General features: G+C 44.4%; 1 protein-coding gene across 1 annotated transcript in view; it reads right to left on the bottom strand.

The window, feature by feature from the left end:
- The window catches only part of LOC128949304 (inositol polyphosphate 4-phosphatase type II-like), a gene marked incomplete at its 3' end in the record, with an annotated part of 57,825 nt that extends 40,070 nt beyond the window's left edge, over positions 1-17,755 (bottom strand). Inside the window, exons 1-2 of the mRNA XM_054294146.1 lie at positions 17,691-17,755; positions 2,345-2,475 (exon numbers count right to left, since the gene is read on the bottom strand). Coding sequence (XP_054150121.1) covers positions 2,345-2,475; positions 17,691-17,698 — 139 coding nt within the window. The remainder of the gene's footprint in view (positions 1-2,344; positions 2,476-17,690) is intronic.
- Between the last annotated feature and the right edge of the window lie 3,046 nt (positions 17,756-20,801).

Here is a 20,801-nt window from a genome sequence, read left to right as displayed (position 1 = left end):
GCAGCCCAACGTTCACCTAGGCCACTTTTCCAACATTCTATCATTTCGCCAACTATTAATTACTAGAACTAAAATTCCTCTCACTCAGATGGAATTTTTAAATAAGTTTTGCCAAGGTTCAGCCTTTTTTTGAAGCAAACACATAAAAAGATAAAGAAAATATTTTAAATTGTTTTTTGCTTGCCCAATCAAGACTTGCTAGTGTTTATCTGTTGAAACTGCCACAGGACTGAGCACTGAGCCTCCCAATATAAACCACTCTGCCAGAGGGCACCAACGATGCTCCAGACCAGCCAAGCATGCTCAGGCTGCTCCCTAAGTTAGGAACTTTAAATTATAATTTAATACAGATGAAGAGCACAGCCAGGAGTCAAAATTTTAGATTAGACAGGAAATCCCATGATGCAGATTGAAACAAACAAATAATTTTCAAAGTTCCACTCCCTCCCAATATCACCAAATCTGTGCTTTAGAGTTACCTGAAATTACTGGGCTTTTTGTTTCCTAACACTTATATCTTCCTGGTATATTTCCTTACAATAAAATGCTTTACATTCTCTCAAATTCTCCCATAACTGAGGATAGAAGTGTTTGCCAAAACAACTCAAATCTGAAATAGTTTTAACTTTCTTAAACATCCATTTTCAATAAATATGCTGGTAAACCAAAATTGCTGTCTAACACTAATGTGGCTTCCTCATACTTCCACAGCAATCTCTCAACTTCAAAAAGAAATTAGGTGGTCTCCTAACAGCCTTCTCCACTAAATTCCCAAATAGTTTGGTTGAGTTCAAGTGGGTATCACTCAAAAAGCCCAACGTGAGATTATTGTGCTGGGGAAGCATGAGCATATTTTGGAGAAATTTTATTTGCAGGTGCCATCTGCCCTTCTGAACAATTCAACACAAACTCAGGCGATGTTTTAGGATGAAGAAAGACACCTGCACTGGCTACACTGAACAGCAAAATGGTTTTTGGCATGCCTTGAAATATGTTGACCTGAAAAGTCTGAATTAAAATTGTACTCACATCCCTAATCTTAGCAATTTCTACTTCATAAGTACTTGAATTTCAACGTGCTCCCAACGTAACTATTTGTTCAACTACAGTATTAAATCAAATCTATGTCTGGCTCGCTTTTCTGATCTTGTATACAATCTTGTATTAGACTGCTTTGTTTTCTGATTAATGTCCCTTTCTCTTTTACATGTGCTGATTTGCTCCTCCCGGATGACCTCAGTTTCCCAGGACCACATTATTTCTCTCAAGACCCAATTAAGATGGGTCCTTTAACATTATAAACCCTTTAGAAAGCCACTTTGCACAACACAGGTCTTGCAGGGTTTATGTTTAAGAGATTATATTGTCTGTTTTTTAAAATCTCAAAATGTCCCCTCAATATCTTCCTGAATGTTATAATTATTACATTGGATCTGTCATTATCTGTATTTATTGGCTTGTTTACGACACTTTATGGAGCGCTTTCAAGATTAATTAGGCAAAGATTGAAAATACATATAGATACTATTTAAAACAGAATCAGGAAGTGCCATACTGGGCTAGACAGTAGATGCCAAAATTGGAACTGGGATATTCTGATGATGGCAAACAATCATAAATACAAGAAACGTCACTTCTGCCAACAAAATGGAAATAATTATACAACATTTAGTGCAACACAAGAGCTTTTTCCCCCACCAAATATTTAAGCAGCTGACCGACTGCTTTCAAAAAGGTGACTTTCAGTTAGAGACTGGTTTTTTTTAATACACTCAAATCGGATTTCTCCTTTTCTGTGACCAAGATCTCTGCATCCAGCTCTGGGCTCCCAGCGCAGGAGGGACACAGACCTGCTGGAGTGAGTCCAGAGGAGGCCACAGAGATGCTGATTGGAACAGTTCAGCTTGGGAAAGAGATTTCAGGCTGATGCAATTGCAACCTTACTGCCTCAGTACCTGGAGGGAGCTTACAATAAAAGCTGGAGCGGGACTTTCTACAAGATCATGTGATGACAGGACAAGGGGATTCAAACTTAAATGAGGAGATCTGGATTAGACATTAGGAAGAAATTCTTTAATGTGGAGGGAGGTGAGACACTGGAACAGGCTGCCCAGAGGAGCTGGGGATGCCCCATTGCTGGAAGTATTCAAGGCCAGGCTGGATGGGAGTTTGAGTAACCTGGTCCAGGTGGGCTAGAACTTGATAATCTTTAAGGTCCCTTCCAATCCAAACCATCCCTTGATTCTAAGATTTTTATGTATTTTATTCCCACTGAATATGCCAGTATTTTATAGCTAACAATCTAGTAAGCTCTGAAAGGTTCCAGATAAAATCAGATTCCCACCTATATGCTTCCCAAGCTCTGCCAGAGTGTCCTGGTACATGCTCAGCAACTGATCACAGTGAGCAATTACACTTTTGCGCATGTTGTCCCAGTGAGGAGCAAGCTCTCCCAGGTCTTTAAGCTCCTGATTCCTGTACCAAAAAGCAAAAAGGGAAGGCGCTAATTAACTCATTAATCTATCAAGGTTCATCCAAATTAATCTAAAACAAGTTTGCTACAAAACATCAGAAAGATTTCTAATTGAAATAAAATCCGTTTTCGGACTGCTTGTGAGATCTGCTTTTCATCTCTCTTTTACAAGTAAACAATAAATTATGTCAGTAGATAATGCAGTAACTTTTGTGCTCAAAACTCATCTGGTATAAATGCAGTAACCTTCAAAATGAAATACCACTTCTTTCATGAAGGAAAGAAGGCTTCCAGGCTCCAGAGAGTTGTGCTCAGAGCAAGTAACTTTATGTCAAGAGATATTAAACAACATTGGAAAGAATATAAAGTTTCTTTTTCCTGCAAAACTTTCAGTATGGTTGTTTTGATGCACTACTCTTTGTATACTTTCATAAACATTTCATAAACACATATTTCTAGCAGTGTTTCTACAAATTCAGTTTAATCAACACATCAGCTCTCACCACATTTCTTCAGGATTCAAAACAAAATATACACAAAAAATCCCAACACCTGCTCCCTAAAATGTCATGTCCAGTGTTCATCAGGTCAAAAAAGTACTGCTGTGGTAACCAAACAGGTCACTGGAAATCCAAAAGGAAATCCTTTAGTAAATTATCAGTTTTCCTGTACACTCCTGAGAGCTGACCTGAGTGAAATAGAGATCATCTGAATTTCCTGCACAAACAAGCTTAGTATTTTGGGCTTTCTGTTTGGTTTTTCCTCTTGCAGAGGAAGTTTCTCCTGTATCTCTCCCAAAGCCATTTTGTGGGACCTGCTTTTAAGGAAAATAAAAGATCTTCAGTCAGTCTTCAAACATCTGGAATTTAACAGGAGAAAATGTTTGCAACACAACCAGTTTTCATTATTTTCCTTGGAGCATCAAGAAGAGTGTTCCACTGTAATTCTTGGAAGTCTCCAAAAAGTCTTCCAGAAGACAGTTCTTGCATACAGAAAAATTATGTAAGAAAAAGCAAAAATAGGGTAGAAGAGGTGGAAAGAGGGAGGAAAGGACCAGTGAGCTTGCAGCGCAGGAACACAGAGCTCACTTATGTGAGCAGCAGATCTGACCATTAGTCAAAAAAGCCTTAAAATGACTTCTTAAATGGAACAGCAACACACTGGTGGTGCTTTCCCCATCATTATTAGCTTTGCATTAGTGTGAGCAGTGCAGTCAGAACAAACTCCGTAGGCAGACCTCTGCTCCTGGTGTAGGTGACAATCAAAACCAGAGAGACTGCACTGGAAGTGGAATTAAAGCATTGCATTTGTACATGTTCTTGAAAATATCAACATGGAAACAAAGACACAACACGTGGACTTGCTGACAGTCTATGTTAACGATATTATTACTTTCTGCCATTTAATTGCTCCTGAAGCTGAACCAATTAAACTTTCCTCCAGCAATACAAACTGGTAATGCTGTAGCATAAGAACAATCTGTCACGAAGGGATTTGAGAGGATAAACCAAACATTCTCAGGGACCATTTTCTTTGCCAGTTTTTAGCAATATAACATGAGGTTCCCTTTCAATTAAAATCTTAGGGCTTCCTTCTCAGCAAAATGTGTAAAATTTGTCAGGGTATGCAATTTTGTTTATGTGCAGCGATAATGTTTTGGCCCTTAATATTTATGGTGTCTGATTTAATAGTTTTAGCAACAATGTTTGGACCTGGCTGGCTTCCAAAACTTTACTACTCCTTCTGTATAGGAATAGAGTATTCTATCCAAGAACTACATCCCTGCCTCCATCTAAGCTCATGCCTGGAGCTGCTGGTCTCAAACTGAAGTTTGAGTTAACTCCACTGACATCAATAGCAATGGGAATATTAATTTTAATAGGTCTTCAAGAAATATCAAATCCTGTCCCCATTACTGGTGACAAGGTTGGTATTTGTTTCTCCTCAGAAACATGTACAAATCAATGAAGTAAAAATTCAGTCTTCAATATGTGGCAAAAAAAGACACATCAACAATGCTTAAAGTGAGAGTACAGCGCTATAGCAATCTAGAGCATACACAGCGTGGAAATTTTAAAGACTACGATTTCTGAATTTATTTGCATTTTAAACTCCAGCAAAATCAAAACCATTAGAAAACAGGATTATATGGCAGACACTTCCATAGAAAACAGTCTCATAGCCTCACTTTATATCTATTTCTTTTTCTAATGAAATTATAGAAGACAGAGCATTTAAATTGGATTTATGTCTCGTGGTCTTTTTACAGTTTATCACTGCTGTTGTTGACTCCATAAAATTCTGAGTTCTGAATGAAAAAAGAATTGTCTTTTCTATATCTAAACTCCATCAACAATACTCCACAGTACCAAGCTTTATTATTATTACATGAAAGGCCTTTTCTAAAAGTACACAGAGTGGAAAAACCATAATATTTTCCATTTTTGAAAAAGTTTACAGTTCACACTAATACAATTGTTGAAATTTTTAATAATATTTTAATACTTTAATGTTAACTTATTTCATTGAATAACTTTAAAAATCCACTTCAACCAGTAACTGTGTCAAACAACAATTGTGCTATTAAAAAGCACATAAGCTGAAAATGCTGTATGAAGGCCAAGTAGCAATTTTTTATACATACAGCTTCAAAAATCTAATGATGTGTTTCCTAGTAAAGCAAACATGACAAATTCAAAACCTAGAAGACTAAGTGATTTTGGCCTCCGCTAAGCAAAATGAGCTTCTGAAATCTACTTTTGCAAAACATCAGTGCGCGAGGGCGTACACGGCCCTAAGTCCGGCTAGCTGAAGGGGTAAAGCGGCCGACGCCCCTGCGCATCTGAGGCCAGCCCCCCTTGGCGTCCTGGCCTCGGGCTGGGCTGGATTGCGGACTTGGGTTCGCGCTGGACGAGACGAGAGAGGAGGCGACCACTTGCTGGGGGTAAAACGTCGGTTTATTGAAGAGCCCACATGCAGCACAGGGCAAACCAACAGGTGGAAAAACCCACAGCAAAAATGGCCCCGAACACGGGGGGAGACAGAGTTTTACAGGGAAGGGGTGGAGACGGGAGGGGAAGCCCAGCTAACCAATAGGGGAACATGTGGGGAGGTACATAAGAAAACTGACACAAGAACTTATCCAATAAACATAAAACAAAGGCCCTGGGACGCCAGCCAACTATGACCCCCAGAGAGAAGAATGTTCTCGAAAGCAGGGAGGAGTGGGGGGTGATTGACTGGGCCCAGGGAGGAGGAAAACTTTACTTATATGGTGGGATAAGGGAGGAGCAGTTATGTAACTTGAGAGATTGACAAATAAGGGGGGCAGGGGTAACCGTGGTAACATAACTGCCAAAGACTCTGTGGCGGGAAAACTGGAGGGGGAAGAACCATCTTACAAAGAACAGGGAGAGAATAATACCTAAAATGGGGGAACAAAACAAGAAACTTAAAAACACACTACAACATCTCCCCATTTCTTAACAAATAAAATAAAAAGAACGGGAAGTCCACAGAAACTTAAAATTCAGGATCTCGCGGCTGGTCCGGCCAGGCCTCGCTTTCTTCGAGCTGGAATCCGCCCGCCCCTGGGTGGTCGACGGACGGTGCGGTCGCCCCTTCCTCATCTGTAGCTTCTTCGGCCTCCGAGGAGAGGTCTTCCAGCTCGATGGGCTTGTCCGACGGGACTGCGGCATGGTTGACAGATGCTGAGGTATCTCTGACCATTAGTCTCTGGACCAAACCGCGGATCAAAATAATGAAAACTAAAAGTACTAATTAACTCAGAACAACCTTGCAAACAGATTCTATTATGGACCCGGCCCACCCGCTGAGGCCCCAACCCTTGAAAATGTCCCCCAGCCAGTCAGAGGTTTCTTGCTTGACCTGATGGACAAGGTCTTGCAGCCTCTTGATGGAATGTCTGGCGTCCTCGGCTCGAGAGGATAGGTTCAGGCAGCAGAGGCCCTCAAACTCCTCACAGTGATGATGATGGAGCAGCAATAGAAAATCTATTGCTGCTCTGTTTTGGAGTGTCGCCTTCCTTGTTATTTCCTCGTCTGTGAGGAGGTCGTAGAGCGCGGCCGAAGTAAAATTTGCTTGTTTAGCCACCCAACACTCTAGACAGCCCAATTCACCTAGAGCCTTCGCCACCGATACCCAAGGCAACAAGATGGTAAAGGCGACGGATTTTGAGTGTGACCAATGAGTAATTTCATCATCACAATCCTCAGTGAGATCCTTGAGATCTCTTTTAGGTCTAGCCAATTTAGATGTGATGTTTGTCTTCTTCCAATTGATAATTTGAGTGACGTTGGGGGTAAACAGTGTCAGCCGGCCAAAAGTGCACGGCCCTTCCGACCAGGCCAGAGGGGATGCCTGCCCACGCCCGGTCGCCACAATTAAAAACACGCCTCGGGGAAGGGAGTAAGGGGTCCGTCTGGTAGTGGTGGGGCCGAGGATCTTTAGGACAGCCTTACACCACTGCTTAGCTTGGTATTCTAACTTGGACTGTAGCACTACCTCACTACCCCTCTCGACGGGGGTGATTGTATAATCAAACTGAAAGCAAATTGATGCATTGGTCGAGCCGAGGAGATGTAACTCTGTGGGCTCGGAGGGTGCAGGATCTAGCCTGCTCACTCCGTCTCTCCAGGCATTGGAGGAATCAAAACTGGGGAGGATAGTGAGGCTCTGGGCTAGGATAGCATTAAAGGCACTTTAGAAGGCAGGGAGAAACTCGCCTGGAGAGAAAGGGATCCCCACAAGGCGACATCGGGTCCTCTGCTGCGCCGGTGTCTAGGCATACACTGTCCTGTCCTAACGATTGAGCCAAGGCACGCCAGACGTTGACTTTCCGCTGGGGGATGACCCACGGCTCCGAAGGTGGCAAAAGGAGTCCGCAGGTCGTCATGATCGCCATTAGCAGGCTAGGGTTGGGAGTCAGCGATGTTGAAACGGGGGCCATGGGGGAGATGTAACTGAAATGAGATAAGATAGTAAAAGTATGACAAATTCACAAAAATGGTTCTTCTCCAAACAACCAGTTTAAGTAAAACATACAGGGGGTAAGAGCTGGAGCAGGGGGTGAATGGGAGGAAACATGACATAAGAGGTCAAGGGGTGGAGGAGAAGCTGGAGGAGAGGGCTCTTCTGTAACTGGGGGAAGATCCGGAAAGAAAGACAAAGATTGATGGTGTGGTTTCCTCCGCCAACGCCAACAAGCTTGCCAGACTTGTGGTACTGCCTCCTTCTTAGTCCTCTGTTTCGGGACGAAGGGCCTGACCCACTTAGATGGAATCCACCTGGGGCCTGAGGGAGTGGACACGCAGGCATATCCCCTCCCCCAGGTCACCAGGTCAAAGGGGCCCTCCGTCCGCCAGGTCTCCGGATCTTTTACAAGAACCGGTGGCCTGGCTTTAGGCTGCAGCTGCTGGTGACTGCCAAAGTGCCGGACCACTGGAGGATTTTGGCTGTCAAAAGAGCAATTTAGAAAGTTAAGCGTGTACAATGCCCTTGACAGCCGGACGTGGGGGGTCTCCACCTTCATCGCCGGTTGTTGCCAGGATAAGATCTTCTTAAAGCTCTGGTGGGCCCTCTCCACCATGGCTTGGCCTGTTGGGGAATAGGGGATGCCAGTCTTATGGACTATTCCCCATTGCTGCAGGAAGCTCCGCAGCTCCTTGGAGGTATACGCAGGGCCATTATCTGTTTTTAGGGCCCTAGGGATGCCCAAGACAGCGAATGCCTGAAGCAGATGCTTCTGCACATCCGCTGCCTTTTCACCTGTGTGGGCAGAAGCATAGATAGCCCCAGAGAAAGTATCAACTGAGACATGGACGTAACACAATCGACCAAAAGACGGGACATGCGTCACGTCCATCTGCCACACTTCGCAGCTCGCCAAACCTCGGGGATTGGCCCCTGAGGCCACAGTAGGCATCTGATCTTGTTGGCATTGGGGACATGTGGCCACTATCGCCTTGGCCTGATCCTGTGTCAGATTGAACTGCCGGACCAGGCCAGGCGCATTCTGATGGAAAAGTTGGTGACTGATCTTAGCCTGGCCGAACACGTCTGGGAGAGGGGCCTGCGTAACAGCAGCCGCGGCCAGAGAGTTGGCACAACGGTTGCCTTCCGCAATAAACCCGGGCAGATCAGTATGTGATCTCACATGCATAACATAAAAAGGGTGCTCGCGGTGGGAGACTAGCTCGACGAGCCTGTTAAGCAACTCAAATAATCTTTTGCTGGTGACCTCTTGAAGAACCGCAGACTCAGCTTGAGACACTACACCTGCGACATATGCAGAATCTGTAACCAAATTAGAAGGCCCAGGGAACCTCTGGAATGCCCTGACGACTGCGTCCAACTCAGCAACTTGTGGAGAGCCCTCCACAACAACAACATCAGTCTCCCACTGCTGAGTCTGAGGATCTTTCCAAGTCATTACTGACTTGTGGGATGCTCCAGACGCGTCTGTGAAAACTGTCAAGGCATCCAGCAGCTTCCTGCTCTGAACCTTTTTCAGTGATAATTTAAACTCCGAATTGAATAATTTGTGGGCCGGCCGATCTACTGCGATGCGCCCGGTGTAGCTGTCGAGTGCAAACTGAAGATATTCATTAGTTTGCAGCAGTTCTTCAAAGGTCTTTAATTTGAGTTGTCCTGATTCTAATTTAATTGGGATATGCATGCATGCGAAATCACACCCCGCCAGCTCCCTGATCCTCGATCTTGCTTTGAGGATCAGTTCGGCTACCAACTCCTGTGGCCGTGTCATTCTTTTGGACCGATGGTGGCTGAGAAACACCCACTCTATAATTAAGAGGGGGTCACCCAGCCCCTGGTCCTTTACACTGGTGTCCCACTGCTGTATCATGCCATGGAGATGTGGCAATTTTCTCAGTATAATAAATTTGAAGGGCAGGCCCGGATGGTAACGGTAGGCCTGCCTGGCCAAAATAACTTTCTGTATCTTCTCCAAAGCCACCCTTGCCTCTGGGGTGAGAGCCCTAGGGGAACTCAGCCCCTCTCCCCCTTTCAACAAATTGAAAAGGGGGGCTAGGTCTTCAGTTGAAATGCCTAGCCAGGGTCTCACCCAATTTAAAGACCCACACAGCTGATGGACATCCGCTAGGGTCTGGACTTTTGTCCTAATAGCCAATTCCTGCGGAACAATGGTCCGCTTTGTGATTTCGAGGCCCAGGTATTTCCAAGGTTTCCAATTCAGCATCCGCTGAATTTTGTCCTGCTGGAGCTCGAACCCTGCAGCAACCAACGCATTGGTTGTCAGGTCAAGCGCATGGGCAAGCAGACTGTGGTCGGGTGCACACACGAGGATGTCGTCCATGTAATGGTGAATGATGACGGCATCCCCGAGGGCTGTACGTATGGGTGACAGCAGCAAAGCGACATACCATTGGCAGATCACAGGGCTGTTCTTTAGGCCTTGCGGAAGCATTCGCCAATGATAGCGCTTGGCTGGGGACTCACGGTTGATAGATGGAACCGTGAACGCAAAGCGCGGGGCATCGTCTGGGTGCAGGGGAATCTGGAAAAAACCATCTTTTATATCTATAACTGCCAAATTCCAGTTTTGGGGGAGCATTGCTGGGGAAGGCATCCCTGGCTGAAGAGGACCCATGTCCATTATTTGTTCGTTAATTTGGCGGAGGTCGGTCAGGAGCCGCCACTTGTCCTTATTAGGCTTCTTAATGACAAACACTGGGGAGTTCCAAGGTGACATTGTCTCCACCAGGTGGCCTTTCAGTAACTGCTCCTGAACGAGCTCATTGAGCGCTTTTAATTTTTGCTTGTTGAGTGGCCACTGCAAGACCTGTACTGGTTTATCTGACAGCCAATTCAGCTTCCAGGTCTGGCGCTCCTCAGTGGCCACTGCCCGAAAAACCTGGGGAGCCTTTGGGAGGTCAATTCTGGCTCCCCACTGGGCTAGTAGGTCCCTTCCCCAGAGAGGCTCGGTGTAATCTAAAACGAACGGGCGTATAGAGGCCAATTGCCCGTCGGGCCCCTTAATTTGCACAATGCTCTTAGATTGATTGGCCAATTGAAGGCCCCCAACACCTGAGATTGTGCCCGCAGCGCTTTGCAAGTCCCAATGTGACGGCCACTCCCGAGAGAGAATGATCGTCACATCCGCACCTGTGTCCAAAAGACCCCTCACGATCTTTCTGTCCCCTCCCAACGAGAGTTGACAAGTCAGGCGGGGCTTCTCCCTCCCCACCAGCTGTGCCCAGGCTACTGTCGGAGGCGATGTCCTCTCCACGGAGTTCTTCCAATTATCTTTATCTGGAACCGGAATAGCCTGGGCAATGATCTGTCCCTTAGGGAGGAAGAGTGGGGGTCGGACACAGTACAGCCCTACCGCGAAACGGTCCCGGTCGGTAGTTACTAGACCAGGGACGATGTGAATGTCTCGCAGTGTGTGCTTTGTGTCCCCGACGACTGTCCACCTGCAACGTCCAAGTTTCCTCCAGCGACCCGGGTGTTGCAGGTCGACAGACACCAGCTGGATGTCACTACTAGGGAGATAGAAGTCCCTAGTTAGCTGCAGCCTGTAGGGACAGAGGACATGGTGTCAAGCGCAGGTGTAGGCTGAATACCACAGGTATGTGTCAAGTCTGGTACTAAGTAAGACAAATCCGGCAGTGGGTACGGCAGCTCTCTGTCGTCTCCTCCCTCCCCGCTTGTTGTTAAGTGGCCTGCCGCATTTTTGTCTTCGCGCAGGGAGGGGCTGCGCTCCAGGCCTAGTTTTTTGTGCCCTTACTCTCCTCCTTTTCCCGCTTCCTTCTATACTCCAAATAATCTAATCGCATCTGGCATTGAGGCATCCAATGCCCTGTCTTGCCACAGAGGTGGCAGGGGTGGGTGGCTGTTGATCTTCTGCCGGACCCGGGTGTTGGGGGCCCGGCAACGGGGGCAGCTTCTATATCAAAGAAGTCCGGTTCGGGGTCCTCCGCAAAAGCCACTGAGGCTCTTTTAGGCCGCGATGGTAAGGATACCTGGCCTACCACGGCCTCTATCATAGCCTCCACCATGGGCCGGGGACTTCGAGGGAGCCTCCTGATGGCCTTCCGACACTCTAGGTTGGCGTTGCTATACGCCATCCTCCAGAGCATCTTCTCCCTGTCGTCGTCCCCGGTCGCCTGCGCCTCCACGTATCTGTAGAGGCGCTCGATAAAAACCATGTAAGGCTCTTGCGGCCCCTGCCGGACTTCATCGTCCTCCCATTGGGAGGTCATCACCTCTAGCTTATAAAAGGCCTGCTCTGCTGCCTTAGCGGTCTCTACAAGCTGAAACGAGAACAAGGCCTTTGCTTGAGCTATCCCCTTTGCCCACTGTCCCTCGCCTAAAAGATATTATTGGGAAATTGCCAAACCGTCCGCGTCATGAGACACTGAAGGATTCCCCCAAAGAATCGGGAGAACCTCCACTATCTCCCTCCTCCATTCCCCCACCCAGACCCTAAACTCCATGGGTCTTGTTAAACTAGAGAAAAGGGCCCTCAGGTCCGCCGGCACCAGATCTCCCTGTGCAAGGGCATTCCGGAGCATACCCCGAAAGTATTCAGACCCGCGGGAGTAGTCCTTCTGCGCCTTGCACAGTTTCTTAATCCGGGCCTGTGCTAAAGGCACCCACTGGGCCTGAGAGCTCCCCTCCCCGCTGAGGTGGTACATAACCGGAGCGGCTTCCAATAAAGGCGCCTGCCCCGGCTTCCAGTCATCCATCCCCCCCCACCCCGAACACAAGGCGTGAGAACCGGAAGGGGGAGCGTGGGAACCAGAGTTGGAGGAGGTTGAGGCGGAGTCTGGCAATGGGGCAGGGCGAGGGAGTGGGCGCGGCACACCGCCCCTCTCCGCCCCCTGGGTGGAGTTCGGAGGCGGAGCAGAGTATGAAGGTGGAGCAGGGGAGGAGTAAACAGGGGGCTGAACTGGGGGAGGAACCTGGGGAGGAGCCGACGGAGGATCGGAGGGCGGAGAAATGGAAGGAGCAGAGGAAAGAGATGGGGGAGGGACAACCGAAAAAGAGGTTCGGTCCAGGGGAAGGAAAGGGTTAGCATTAGGGAGGAAAGGGTTAGGAGGAGAAGAAAGAGCCCTGGCGGGAGCGGCCGCGTGACCGCCGCCATCTCGGGCACCAAGGGACCCCTTTTGAGGGTCGTCGCAAAACCGAACAACTTTGGGGTTTGGAACCGGGGACTTGGGGACCGGGGTAGAGGGTAAGGGAAGAGAAGGAGCCTGGCCAGGGCTCCTCGAAGGGGGAGGCCGAGCCGGTCGAGGGGGAGCAGGGGCAGGATGGACCCCCTGCCTCTGGTCGGCCCTCAAAATCCCCCTCGAGGGCTCATGCCTACGGGACGAGGGAAAGGTTTGGGGGACAAGGGCAACTGAACGAGGAGAACGAGGGGACAAACCAGAAACCGCGGGACATTTCTTAGGCTCCACAGGCGCGCCGAGTGTCGCATGAACTCTGCGCGCGCAATACGCCACGGTGGCTAGTTTTGTCTCCCCGGAATTTATGGCCTCTTCTAATTTTGCCACAACGGCTGCCCAAAACCGCGGCTCTTTTACGCGTTCCGGGGAGACCTCGGGAAACCTAGAAAATACCCACTTAACTAAACATTTTAACTCCTGCTTGCGGGCTTTCTGACCACCCCCAAGCAACAAACCCTTCACAACATAATAAACCTCCTTCTGGGATTTTCCCAAGCCGGCACCCATTGCGCCTTTCTAGAGCAGAAACTGCTACCGCTAGAAAGGGGGAAAATCCTCTGATGACGCAACCGCACGCCCGGGAAACAACGAGAACTTAAACAATGAGCCGCCTGCCGCCGGCCCCTGCCCCCCCCACTGCCCCAAAGTCTGGGTAAACAGCCGGAGGGAAAAAGAGATTGGGTGATGGGTGCGGCCCCACGTCTGGGGAAATCCGGCACCCAAAGGGAAGAGAAAACAAAAACGGCGCGGGGGCGAGGAAAAACCTCAAGGAGAGAAGGCGGGGGGGTAGGTCCCCAACGCAGGGCATATACCCCTAGGGAAAGTTAAAAAGGCAGAGGGGAAGCCGGAGAGTCCCCAGGACGGGGCCCGAACTCACCAATCCTGCTGCGGCGACAAAGAAAAAACCAGGCGAAGGTCACTTGTCTCGGGGAGTCGTCCTCTGAGGGTGCGAGGAGTCCCGACTCCCTTCCGCCGGGGAGCGCTGCTTCTAAAACGAAGCCTGCTACTACCCGGGGTAGTCTGGCGTCCAGAGGGTAAGTAAATCCCAACTCCGCAGGGTCCAGTCCGTGGTCAAAAGTCCACTTCGTCGCCCCCCACGTTGGACGGCAAACTGCGCGAGGGCGTACACGGCCCTAAGTCCGGCTAGCTGAAGGGGTAAAGCGGCCGACGCCCCTGCGCATCTGAGGCCAGCCCCCCTTGGCGTCCTGGCCTCGGGCTGGGCTGGATTGCGGACTTGGGTTCGCGCTGGACGAGACGAGAGAGGAGGCGACCACTTGCTGGGGGTAAAACGTCGGTTTATTGAAGAGCCCACATGCAGCACAGGGCAAACCAACAGGTGGAAAAACCCACAGCAAAATGGCCCCGAACACGGGGGGAGACAGAGTTTTACAGGGAAGGGGTGGAGACGGGAGGGGAAGCCCAGCTAACCAATAGGGGAACATGTGGGGAGGTACATAAGAAAACTGACACAAGAACTTATCCAATAAACATAGAACAAAGGAGGGGCCCTGGGACGCCAGCCAACTATGACCCCCAGAGAGAAGAATGTTCTCGAAAGCAGGGAGGAGTGGGGGGTGATTGACTGGGCCCAGGGAGGAGGAAAACTTTACTTATATGGTGGGATAAGGGAGGAGCAGTTATGTAACTTGGGAGATTGACAAATAAGGGGGGCAGGGGTAACCGTGGTAACATAACTGCCAAAGACTCTGTGGCGGGAAAACTGGAGGGGGAAGAACCATCTTACAAAGAACAGGGGGAGAATAATACCTAAAATGGGGGAACAAAACAAGAAACTTAAAAACACACTACGACACATCAGAAGCAAAGAGCTTAGCAGGATTCAAAACAAGAGGGGACATTTCTGCAGATTATATTTGCAAAACTTCTGTAATATTGTAACAGCTTAAAAATTCTGAATATTTATCAAACAGGAGCTTTGGAGTAAATATAAACTATAGCTTTGGGATATGACTCAATCATTCATACATAATGAAGTTTAGAAGCTTCTAAGGAAAGGAGCACAGGAATTATTCTTCCTAACAAAGTTCACTTTAAAATGTATGGATAACCACTTCAATTTTTTTTTTTTTTTTAAAGAACAGAATCAGATAAAATTACTCTCATTTTTCTTTGCTACAAGATATGCTTCTGTGATATATAGGCAATAAACTCCAGACAAACAATATAACATTCCCTCCAGAAATAAAATACTCATAGCTTTTTCACTCTGTTGTTTCCAAACCAGGCAAATAATTATTACGGAGGAGTCAATAAGAAAAAAAAAAGAAAAAAAAAAGAAAAAAAAAAGGCATGTTTTTCTTTCTCTACTAATAATCTCATTTTAGACTCTCTTGAAAACAGTTGCAATTTTTTTCTCCTTACAGAATTTCCCAAAATTATTTCAAGTTTTGGTGAGCCTGACCCGACAGGCAACTAAAAACTTCAATGTGAGTTGTGCTTACCTTTGCATGCCCTGAACAGTTGTTTAGAAACAGAAAAAGAGAAAACAAAGCAGAAAAAAGAGACAAAAGAAACCCCACCAGAACCCCATGAGCAAACTACCCACCCCAAAAATGGCAACAAATACATTTAAAATTATTTTAAAGCCTCTTTTCCTATGCATGTGAGGAGAATAGACTGGGGTTTGCAAAGCCATGATACGATTTTATATGGTTCCTAAGAGATGAAAACTTTAAGTTCCTTTTAAATTTCTATCCACTACACTTTTTATTATACAAAAGTGTAGACAATTATAAGCTAAATTTAACTTGTTTCTCCCTTCCTACTTTAAGATCATTTTGCTTCCATTCCTGCTTTAAATTCTTTCCCTTAAAGTTAAAATAAAGTCAAATACTGTTAGAAGTTACAAATTTCAAAGCATCATGTCAATAAATGAAAGGGTTTGGTTAACAATGAACACTGAAGTTTTATCAAGAGACAATCAATCTCAAGATGGCGAGAAAAGGGAATTTAAACTACAATTTTTAATGAATACTGAATAGCATTAACACTTACTGGCACATTTTTATAGGTAATTGCTTCAGGCCTGACTATATTGAAGCCACAATAAAAAAAATGAAACAGGCTGAGTATGATAAGTGGCTTCTGAGACAGAAATATTTATCCTTTTATACTAACAGAGGGGAAAAGACACAGAGAAGAATACTTGAGCCCACACCGAATATAGCAGCATCCTCCTCACACGTTCTACTAGACTACAAGTGTAAGGACTCCACAAGAACACACATCTCCACAATTGCTTTTCTTGAAAAAGAAAGGCCAGACAAAGCAGAAGCTCCAACCCACACTCTTATATGATGGTAGATGACACAGATGCTCCTGTTCCCACCATCTGCTGGTATTCTACATAGTGTTGCTCATTTTGGTTAGTCTTATCTCCTCCTCCAGACTGCATCAATCACTTGGTCTCTTTCTTTCACACCCACACTTTCAACTAGGCTTGAACAGCTCAACCACACCGGCAGTCAGGAAAATCAGAGGCACTTATCTCAATCTTTGTGCCACTGTTACTTCTGTTTCTTTTTCAAATCTTTATTTTGGTGAAGAGAAAACCCCACCATGGTGAATTCTTACTAGGAGTTTGTCCAGGGAGGTGAATTCTATAATATGATACAACAACAAGGGCTATTACTTGTATTATGCCTTTGGAGAGAATAATGCAGAAGTAGTAAAAGTGGTTCAAGTAATCCTCTAACATTTAAAAGGCACTTACCCATGAGGCAAATGAAAATATGGGAAGTGCATGAACTGTGAGACTCAGTATAATCTATTTTTATTGCTTACTGCAAAAACCTTGCACATAAGTATTCTCAAACAAAATGAGGCCATAAATGCCTAAACACAGTACTAAATGAATAAAATAAACTATTATAACAATTCATAGGAATTTTATAACCCATCATCACCATGCATAAGGATGTATCAGTCCAGTGACTTTATTAAAATCAAGATTCCAGCCTCCCACATGCTGTTCTATTGGCATATAAACATCACAGGGAAGCAACAGATGGGGTAAATAAAAAAAGGAAAAGAAGCTTGATACTGCAGAACAAACAGCCACAACAGGTTGTTTTGGGATGTGACACAACAGGAAGGAATTGCCTCAAAGCGCACAGGATGGCTTTGGAATGCAGCACTGGGTCCCAGCATCACTCTTACACATGAGACCAGCTGCCCATCTATGTGTTAAGTAACTTGCATGAGGAAGGAGGCAATATCTTCTACATCATCCATTATCGCTGGAAGAAGAAGGAGGCACTGTCTTCAGGGTAGCCCTGGGTTACTTAAAAAGATGTTTCCCCAAATTTTATCAGCACAGCTTACAAGGGTTCAAGGACAGGCTCCATTTTAATCACTGCAATGGCAAATTGGACATTCAAAGGCTTTTGGGACACCTGTGTTCTCTATTCTCCTTTTTCTCCAGGCCATACACATTGTTATGATTCTCAGATATCTCTCTGGGTTATGAGGCCAAACGTTAGGGTTTCAAACAAACATTACTTTGGAATCCTTTTCTTATGCCAACTAATTTAGATTAGCTAAAGGAATGTCCATTTTATCCTCATTGCTCCTTTATTCACTATAAACTTGTCATTTTTCATGGCATAATGTTTGTCTATGTTATTAACTCTACCCAGACACATAGCCAAACACAGCACAATGTTGCTCAGCCCCCTGTCATTTTCTGATCCTTTATAAAATGCTAATGTTCCAGAATATTTAAATTGTTAATCAAACGGTGGTGCTAACAGGTTTAAAGCCATGACTGCACTTTAGCACAGTTCATTGCTCAGAACTTATGAGGTCACTGGAGTCCTATTGAGCAATCAATTCTGTTCAGTTACAGCTGTAAATTCTTAGCAGCTATAAAAGTGCCCATTTCATACTACAAATAAATATATTTTAGCTCCTCGTCTGCATGATTCAAAGTCAGAAAAATATAATTTATATTGCTGCCTCTTCCTTACCTTCTCATGTCCTCCTTTATGTGCAGATTTATTAGTTCTTTAGGAACGTGGAAGGAGAGGGTGGTCTCAGCCATCTGCTCCCGGATCCGCATCCACTTGTTGTCAGAAGTAGGGAATCTATACAACTTACAAACAGGGTTTCTCAACACTGCAAAGAGCAAAAATAATATCATTGCTTTCATGTGCTTATATGAGTCCAAACATTTATGACAATAACCTGCATAATTATTATATTATTTCCCCCTAGCTTACAAAATTAATTTTAGTATCATTAAAATTCCACTAAAAACATTTAATATCTATTTCATTTTTATACCAGCATGTGGAGGGCAAAGTATTACTAGTACATCAATAAATCGCATTTTACCAGCAGAGTAGCTAACTTTTGAATTTAGGTCTTCAAAGTAGTGAGAATGTCAATCAGACTCTCTTTTCTTGCATTTCAGCTGAAGTTAGGAAAACCAGAGAGCACAAATGAACAATGAACTCAGTACAGCCACCACCACAGCTTGCCAGCACCACTCACAATTCCAATAAATTGCACAGGACTCAGGGTTCAGCTGCATCTTCCCCTGGACATGCACACACAAATCATTAATGCAAATTGGAGGTGTGCTTCTGCATTAAAGGAAACTTGAACATATTAGAGTTACCTGGAACTTTGATGGGGTCAAGACACTGCCACTACATAGAAATAAATATAACAGCCCTGTCGATATGTTACACACACAGTTTTCAGATCACTATTGCAATGTGACATAAGAAAATCACATTTCTTTGTATTTTGGAAGATTATGCTTAAAACCCATCACATTTTTTATTTTACAGTTTTCACGTGTTGGCTACATTTCCATTCAGATCTTAAAACGATGCCATACAATCTACTCTCTCCTTTCCATCTTTTTATTTTCTTTTTTTACCCCGCTCTTATTTTCCAGAAAGATCAAAAAGGGGAAAAGCTGAGGAAGAAAAAGTTCTGTTTCACTAGTTTGGTAAGTTTACTTGGAGACAAATGATTGCCATTTAACACACACATCCACAATATCTTGACTTGGAATGAGTGACAGCTACTAACAGTGACAGCTACTAACAGACATTTCACAGACACCATTAATGTTTATGTAGTCTGATTTATAGAGAATTAAAAATAAAAGGTACCCAAACTGCCTTGTCTATCTAAGCAATCAGGATTTTTAACAAATATCCTTTAGGAAAGGCCTAAAAGAAGACCAGAGATTTAAATACACTGATAATAAACCCACTGCTTGCAACCCGAAGAAAGGAGCAATGTTTAAGTGGTCGCACTGCTCTATATTCCCATCACTCCACTGAGATGTCTTTCATCAGCAATCTTGGATGAAAAACTGTTGTTGGATTATGCCCTTTTCTGATCCAGAGATGGAGCAACCGAGTCTTAAAAAACTTTTATTCTATTTTCAATCTCTTGGGAAGGGTGAGACAATACAGATGTTATAATTTACGCCTTTACAATCAGAAGCCAACTATTTCTTAATTACAGTACATTATAAGCACTTCTTGCCATTTTATTGTCATTTTATGAGCCTTTTTAGAGTAATTTTGCCTTTAGTTCTTAGTGATTTTACTTTCAAAAACTAAATTTTCACTCAGTATTGTGAAATAAGCGAAAGAGATGCTTAATTTCTCTGACATATTAAAAAGAGCAATTTTTCTTTACTATCAATACCCAAAATATCTCAATGTTCAAACCTCAGGAAACTAAGGGCTAATTCAAGGGCTAATTCAAGTCTGGCCTTAAACAGAAAACTGCCAAACCAGATGATAATTTTGAGTTGGTACTGTTTTTTCTGTTGTGCCCCCCGATCAGCATATTACCTGGACATTTTAAATGATGATGCCCCTGACACAAAAGATTCTTTATTTTACCTTTTTATATCTACTTCCTAAGGAGTTTATCAAGGGATTTTTTCCAAGAGCAGCCCTTAAATTCACACTCAGAATCGACTACACTGAAAAATGCACATTAATCTGTGAGAACCTAATGCAAATATGTATCTGAAAAATCTCTTTCCTCCCATCTCCCCAATGTTGCCACCATCACAAAGTAAAACAAAGCCCAGAAAACCCATCACAACTGCACCAAGGGACAAAGAACACTAAAAATATGGATTCAAAGTTGTGACTTTTATTGTGGCTAGAATTATTAAACTCCTCTCCCGGTACTGGCTTCATCTTCAGGTCTTTGATTCAGGTCTGAATTTTCAGATGGGGATAATCTCAAGTGTGTTGTAAGTTTTTTAAATGGTCAAATCCATGGGTTTAAGAAGAAAATTTCATTTACAAAGTCAAAAAAAGCCTGGGCATTTTTCCCAAATAATCCCAATATGCAGTATTGCTAAAGCTTAAGATTTAAGGCCAATAAAAGCTGCATAAGTACTTGATGTTTTTTCCTTATAAACAGAACTACTGAAGGCATGCAACTCCATAAAAATCTCAGAAGTATCTTCCCCTCCAACTGCAACAATAATTAATTTCTACCTGTAACAAGTTGTCTAGAACCAAATTCTAGAGGGCATGTACAATAAGAAGGGTGAGACTAGAATTGGTTTTCATAAAAAGTAGTGATTAAAATGAGTGGAAGTTTCATAAAGATAATCCTTGCTGTACTCAGACAGTGATCATGAGAGGCATTGAAGAAAACCCAAAATCCACATGAACTGCAGTGGTTAAAAAAGAGAAAACTCTGTTTTAAAAGCTTTTCTCCACAGCATCAAGCCTGAAAGCCAATGCCATATATTTACCCATGAATATTTTTGGACATTGTCATTTTTAATATGAAGAACCTCTGTGCTTTTTATTCCATGCAATATCCTTCACATTGCTTCCCCTGAAAGTACAATAAAAATAATAAAAGATTGAATACTCTGGTTTTATTTTCATTCCCTATTGAACACAGATCAAAGCATATCTTTGCCATATATTAATTTGCTAACAGTGTTCCTATTTATATCTTTCTTTGTAGCATAGGAATATGATGTGTATTACCTCAGGAATAATAATTAAAGCTTTCCTAATTTTGCTTAATTTCAATTACTTTTCTTATCTTTCTTTTTTAATTTAGAATGCAATTTG

This window comes from Melozone crissalis, unplaced genomic scaffold, assembly GCF_028551555.1.
Source record: "Melozone crissalis strain CALT ecotype California unplaced genomic scaffold, PUWL_Pcris_2 ptg000221l_1, whole genome shotgun sequence".
Lineage (NCBI taxonomy): Eukaryota > Metazoa > Chordata > Aves > Passeriformes > Passerellidae > Melozone > Melozone crissalis.
This window is presented reverse-complemented; position numbering and strand designations above follow the sequence as displayed.